The 6,539-nt window shown below is 52.4% G+C and overlaps 2 protein-coding genes across 3 annotated transcripts in view; one reads left to right on the forward strand and one right to left on the reverse strand.

Annotated features, from left to right (window-relative positions):
- Nucleotides 1-402: 402 nt before the first annotated feature.
- On the forward strand, nucleotides 403-4,598 carry LOC101070251 (kelch domain-containing protein 1-like). The gene is made up of 13 exons (XM_003977228.3): nucleotides 403-631; nucleotides 1,280-1,350; nucleotides 1,429-1,546; nucleotides 1,865-1,977; nucleotides 2,077-2,167; nucleotides 2,238-2,336; nucleotides 2,409-2,483; nucleotides 2,690-2,748; nucleotides 2,818-2,930; nucleotides 3,177-3,249; nucleotides 3,320-3,404; nucleotides 3,835-3,914; nucleotides 4,273-4,598. The coding sequence occupies exons 1-13, from the start codon at nucleotides 539-541 to the stop codon at nucleotides 4,406-4,408; spliced, it is 1,206 nt and encodes a 401-aa protein (XP_003977277.1). The 5' UTR covers nucleotides 403-538; the 3' UTR covers nucleotides 4,409-4,598.
- The window catches only part of LOC101069566 (LIM and SH3 domain protein 1), a 3,973-nt gene continuing 2,031 nt past the window's right edge, over nucleotides 4,598-6,539 (reverse strand). For both annotated transcript variants that reach the window (XM_029846807.1, XM_029846813.1), the window contains exons 4-7: nucleotides 6,095-6,202; nucleotides 5,255-5,324; nucleotides 5,098-5,183; nucleotides 4,598-4,921 (exon numbers count right to left, since the gene is read on the reverse strand). In XM_029846807.1, the coding sequence (XP_029702667.1) occupies nucleotides 4,748-4,921; nucleotides 5,098-5,183; nucleotides 5,255-5,324; nucleotides 6,095-6,202 (438 nt within the window). In that variant the 3' untranslated portion in view covers nucleotides 4,598-4,747. The remainder of the gene's footprint in view (nucleotides 4,922-5,097; nucleotides 5,184-5,254; nucleotides 5,325-6,094; nucleotides 6,203-6,539) is intronic.

Below are 6,539 nucleotides of genomic sequence, written 5' to 3' on the forward strand. Positions count from 1 at the left end.
TATCCGCTGAAGCCTGAATTTGATCTGAAATCTTTAATTAAAGCAATTAAGCGGCTCTCTGCCGCCCCTGGTGGTCGACTGTGGTAACACGCTCTGCCCTTCAACACCGAGTTTCTGCGTAAATATTTAAGGTGATTTTCATGTTGACAAACGCTGATTTGACTCCCAGGCGTCTCTTTATAACCCGAGGAAGCAGCAAAACGCCACGGCTTCATTCTGTGGTTTATTTCTATAGTTTGAAAGGCCCAGGTGCGCCTTATCGCGCTAAATGCTGCCATGGCAACACGAGTTTTGGCGTTAATGGTCGAGGTAACAGTTGCGTGTTCTCCTAAAGTTGGTGTGTCAGTGCCCTCCCCCTAAGTGAGGTCGCAGATTAGCAGCTGATGGGAGGAGCGCGTAATGACGGAGCCTGTAAAACACGCTCCGCAGACGCGCGGGACCAGACCAGTGTGCGCGCAGCAGGAGGCTCCCGCAGATCCCGCAGCTTTTACCTCTTTTATGACTTTGAGTCCCGCCGGATCCGGGAGGGTTCCTCAGGATGGATTGTGTGGAGAGGCCGGGGCGCCTGGAGAGGAGCGGCCACGCGGCCTTCATCGACAACAACACGCTGTTCGTGTGGGGAGGTTACCAGGTGAGTGCGCCTCACCTGCGCAGGTGTGCGCTGCTAACGACAGCTTCCAGCCTCTGTTTGTCCCCTGAGGCTTTATTATTGTTGTCCTACTTGCACTAAAGACCTCTGTGCGCCGCGTCCACGTTGGTTCCGTGTTGCGCTGCGCTGTTCTAACTTTATTATCAGCGTGTCCGATTATCGCGAGCCAGAGAAATCACGAGAATAATCAACCAGCTGCTCTGTCCCAGTAAAACCAGTCCACTTCCCCTCTCTGTCCTGGTGTAATCAGTCAGTTTCTCTGCCCTGTCCCACTGTAACAGGTCCATTTACCTGCTGTGTCTCTGTTTCCTGTCTCGTGGACCGGTCTTTCAGGTGTGTTTAAGGTCACCTCTGTGCCGCAGCCTAGTTCCCTTTAACCTCTGACATCGGTGACTTGTTTTAACCTTAAAGCTGGATGGGGCTCGAGCTCCAGGATGTTTAGGTGAGCGCCGCTCGCGTGGACACGCTGGAACAGGAAGTGCCGCTTCAGATGCATCTAGGTGCATCCCGATAGTTGCCATGGCGACGCAATCGCGCTTGTGCGGGATAAGAAGCTGCGGAATCCTCCGCAAGTTTGAACGTGGCGTTCAGGGTCGCCGCTATCATCTTTATCCTGTTTTCTCCCGGCAGGTGGTTGCAGGCGACGATGTTACTTTGCCAAGCGACGAGATATGGCTGTGTGACTTGGACAGCGGGACGTGGTGAGATGGACAGTTTTTATCTACGCTGTGTCACCTTGACCTGTAGCTTCCAGATTTGCCGTCTCTTTTGTGGGACAGGGAGCGACGGGACATGGCGGGAGACAAACCCCCGGACTTATCGGGCTTCTGCGGCGCCAACGTCGACGGGACGCTCTATGTCTTCGCAGGATGCCACAACAACCAATACACAAACGAGGTGGGGGACGTATCGAGTGTCCGTCGCCGCCCAAATCCTGTTCCAACTGCACAAACTACCCAAACAGGCCCCGCCCATTTAACCAAGCCCCGCCCCCAAACACACAGATTTGGGTCCAACCAATTCTGAATTGATCGCATTTAAACAGATTTGGAGTAAATCAGTTTATTTTATTTATTTGTTTTTTTTGGAATGTATGGTTCATGTTTGGCATAGTTTGGAGGCCGTTGGCGTCGGAAGAATGCAGCTAGCCCAGCTCATACCGCACCGTATCGGCGCCATCTAAGAGGCGTGTTCTCTCCTTCTGCCCTTCGGTAGATGTACAGCGTCGACCTCACCAAGCAGCCCTTTTCCTGGCGGAGAGTGACGGACACCAAGGGAACCACGCCGTCGCCCCGGAACAGCCACTCCTGCTGGGTGCACCGGGACAGGTGGGTGGTTCCACGGACAGGGAGCCGCCGGCCCCCAGGGGGCCACGTGGTCCCGAATGTTCCAACACGGTGAATGATCTCTTTACCTCTTGATTGTAGGTTGATCTACTTTGGTGGTTACGGATGTAAGACCATGGGGGAGATGCAAAACACCCCGGCAACAAACTTCATCCTTGAGGACATGTCCTGGGTAACGGGGGGGTTATTCCGGAGGGAGCGCTCCCTCCCGCGCTCGGTTAACGTCCCGCTTCCCTTTTTAGGCCGTGATCGGAAACACGCTGTTCAGGTGTTGGGGTTGGAACAACGAGGTCAACGTGTTTGACACCCACGCGGCGACCTGGAGCGCGCCGGAGATCCGGGTGGGTACGGCGGGACCGTCGCGCGCCTGCGAGTGCGACTGCGGACGCTAAAAATGTCAAACTGTTCTCCAGGGTCCGCTTCCCACCCCCAGAGGCTGCCACGCCAGCGCCGTTTTGGGAAACAAGGGCTACATCGCCGGCGGCGTGGTGAGTCGACCTGACCCAGAGAAGAATTTACCCTCTGTTCAAATATAGCAGGAGCAGAACCACCAGTTTCAACATCCTCTTCCTGTTGTGATCCGAGTCTTGGGCTCAACCGGGCACCTTTTTTTCAGAGGAAACTGAAACATCACGTCGGTGTTCCTGTCTCGGGGGAACCAAGATGTGGCTAATGTGCAGGTTCTTGTGTGCAGGAGGCCAAAGAGCTGGATATGTTCTGCTTGGACCTGGACACCTGGACCTGGACTCAAATGTAACCCTCCCTAATTCAACCCCCACGTCTCGATGTCAATGGTCTCCTGACGTCTGCTGCCTTCCTCAGTGACGTCTCCAGGTCCCGTTCTCCTCCGGGGCGCTCCATGCTGACGATGACTTGTGTATCGGATGAGGCGCTCTTCATCTACGGCGGCCTCGGCATGGACGGAAACACCCTCGGTGAGTCATGCTCGTTGTCGTTGAGGTTTATTTTTGTCTCTCTTGTGGTTGTTTACTGTCTAGCTTAAGCTGTTTTCACAGTTCCAACGAGCTCCGTCACGGTAAATCTCCGTCATTTATCCGCCGGCTTTAAATGTCGAAACCTTTTTTATAACGGCGTTAATCTGAATTAGTCGCGGTTCAGGAAAGAAATAGGCCCCCGTCAGAGTTCAGGGAAAGGGTGAAAGTGACGCCTCCCTCTGCCAGGTGACGCCTGGCGGTTCGACACCAGGGAGAGAAGCTGGAGCCCGGTGAGACACCCCCACAAGGACAAGCCCAGGTTTGCTGATCCGAGGAGCGCCGCGCAGCATCCCTCGCTGTAAAGACCCGCTAACGTGCGTCTTCCTCAGGGTGTGTCACACGGCCTGCCTGGGGAGCGACGGCGACGTGGTCGTGTTCGGAGGAAGCGGCGACATGCGCATCCTCCAGGACACGGTAAGCGAACGGCGCCGCTGGTTGCTAGCTTCTCTCTGAGCAGCTGATCGCTAACTGCTGCAGCATGAGGTGGAGCTTCGACCTATTACAGCTCATGAGTGTTGTGAGGAAATTTTAAATGGTTTAACGTCACGGGAGCAGAAGTTGTTTAACCCGGAGACCAGGATCACGGTTCACCTTCTATAAATACCGCAATAATCTGCCTGAGGAACTGAGTCATGCTAATGGAATGAATACACTCATTAAGCGAGTGGCGAGCGCCGGTTTAGTGTTGTACCGGTAATAATCGTGACGTTTTTACTGTCACCGGAGGGTGGATTTATTCTCTGGGACTCTGGAATGTGGTCTGCACTTTCACCCACATTTTGACAGTCTGGTCTACAACAAAGGGACATTCGACACTCGTCTAATCTCCAATTACCCTTTTTAGGTGGTGTTCATGAGGGCGCCGTCGCCGCATCACTGCAGGGACGTGTTGGTGTTCCAGACGCAGCCGTATTCCCTCTGCAGGTTTGTCACACGTTCCCTGCGACCTTTGGTTCAACATTCCCTCGCGCGTTAATATATTTTAACCATTATTTGCACATGCTAACTGAGAGCATATTTACCTTTTTTTAGAAGCGTTTCCATGTCCGTGGAAACGGCGCCAACGTTTGTGTTGCCGACATAAAACCTATTGTGTTGCATCCTGCGGTGTTTGTACATACATCCAACTCAAGTGTGCGAAAATCTCGAGATGTAAACATCGGTTTCCTGGTCGCGCTCCTTAAATGAACCCCGAACCTAAACGCCCCGGCGGGGTCGCGACGTGCACGGAAACGTACACGTGCGGGGAGTTTTAGAGCGTTTTTCCTGCTTTCTTCCGCAGACTGTGCGAGGACTTTATTGGCAAACACGCGACGCTGTTTGACGAGCAGCTGGACTGGCTGCCGGCGAGGATGCGCGGCAAAATCGACAAGCGGGCGGCGGCCTTGTCGGCAGCGGCGCCCGGTCTCATCGCCTGAAGGAGCGAAGGTCTCCTGTCGTTTGTTTTTCTGTTCCGCATTTAAAAAAGAAAAAAAAAAAAGGTGCAAATATTTTAAGTGTCTTTGTAAATAAAGTTTTTGCTTGTTTTAATTAACCACCGTAACCATGTTGGATTATATCGATTTTTACTGTTTAACGGGACGTGTTTTGAATAAAGGCCTTGATGTACGTCTGTAGTTATTTGGGAGTTTATTGAGCAACTTTTGAAGCGAGCTTTGCAAAAAAAATGGGTAAAATGTTACTTCACTTCTACAATTCATGGGTGAATACTAAATTTGCTGGTTAAACGGTGGGTGCGGCGTCGGTCAGGCGGATTTTCAGACCGGCCGGACGTAGTTGGCGGGCAGCAAGCCGCGCTGCCCCGTGCGCTGGTTGCTCCCAAACATCCATCCCGCGTCGATTGGCTCCACGTCCAAGATCAGGTCGCCTTCCTGGAGCGACACTTCATCCGCTTCCGCTGCCATGTAGCTGTACATGGCCTGGTAGCGATTCTGAGGCGTGGAAACAGGAAGTAGATGAAGAGCGCGGCGAATTTAGCAGCTCGGGATCAACAAGTGTTGGGCTAACGAGTCAAATCTTCATCAGCATTGCTTTAATGGTCCTACGGGTCAAATACGCCCGAACTGCAGCATAAAAGATGATGGTTTTGTATGTTCAGTGCACTCACCCCTCCGCTAGGTGGTGCTACAGGAGCAGGACGCATTTGTCCAGCTGGCTGGCTGAAGGGCCGAGGACCGGATGGTTCCATTTGCTCTGCACAAACGCACATTTCGGGGGCCGTTTTACACGTGATTACTGGCGTTCCTCCCGCTGGGCTGCGTTACCTTGTCTGTTTTCAGGAGGGGGCGCGTCACTTCGAATCCTGCTCTTCTCAAACTCTTCATGGTATTTTATCTGCACACAAACACAGACACGGCTCATAAAATGGTGATTTCACACTGAACAGAAGCTGCACTAATGGTGGGAGCGTGTGAAGACGCTCCTCTGCCTGTTACTGACTCCATCGACCTGCTGACAATAACAATCGTTATTTTTAAAAAAAATATTTGTGGCAGCGCGGTGCATTCCGTCTCCTCACATCAGGACGGTTTTCCTATTTTAAATTCCTTGTGCTCGGATGTTCCGTTTTGAGGCCGACCCCTGCCAGAGGACACAGATGCACAGAGGAAGATTCATTTATCATGTGAACAAAAGCTGAAGGAACCTCAGGAGCCGTGTGAGGGAACTGAACAACAGTGCGCTCTTGAACGCAGCTTATCGCCCATCGCCCCAACGGTTCTCTCACGAGGGGAAAAAAAGGAAAAGCGCGGCCGTGTGTTGACTTTGTGTCCGTGGCTGAGAGACTTTGACCATATAGGGCAGCTGCTCCTCAGTGGACGTGCAGAAGAAATGCCTGAAATGTGCCTGTGTGTCTCTCACATCCTCCACTGCAGCTGCTCATATTTCAGATTCACGCTCCCATTCAGAACACAAATTTGGCCTCCCGGTCCGAGTCCCTGGACCCGCACCTTCACTGGAGCTGTTACAGGCCTTTTACATGTAGCATAGCGGCGGCTAAATGCCTCTGAATGGCCTGATAACGAAGAGCTGATTGTTTAACAGCACGTTCGCACATAAAAACAATCGAGTTAAAGTCGCACGAGGCTTTAAAAAGCTCCACTTACATTACTGATCTGGTCCTGCGTCTTCTTGAGTCTCTGCATCTCCGGCGTGTCCACCACCACGCTGAAACCTTTGCCCCTGTTCTTTTCAAAGTCCTCCTTGTAGAGAGCCTGAAATGAGGAGACAGCACGTTGTGGGGGGGAAGAAAAGGGAGTTTATTTTGGTTCAAAACCCAAGATTTTAGCTGTCGGGTCGCATCCCGAGCTTCAGTTGGCGAGGTGAACGGCGCCTACGTTGCTGATGTAAAGAGCTGCCTTGGGAGGACCGCTGAGGGTCAACAGGAGCTGAATTTACCCCCCAGCTTTGGTTTTGTCCTGGAAAGGATTGTTTGTCAAGTTTCCTTGTAAGTTTAGGCCCGAGGGCAGACACTCCGAACATTAAACACAACCAAAATGTTTAGCAAACAGTAAATCTGAGGCCGTCACACACACACACACACACACACAC

The sequence above is a fragment of the Takifugu rubripes genome, chromosome 1 (assembly GCF_901000725.2).
Source record: "Takifugu rubripes chromosome 1, fTakRub1.2, whole genome shotgun sequence".
NCBI classification, from domain to species: Eukaryota; Metazoa; Chordata; class Actinopteri; order Tetraodontiformes; family Tetraodontidae; genus Takifugu; species Takifugu rubripes.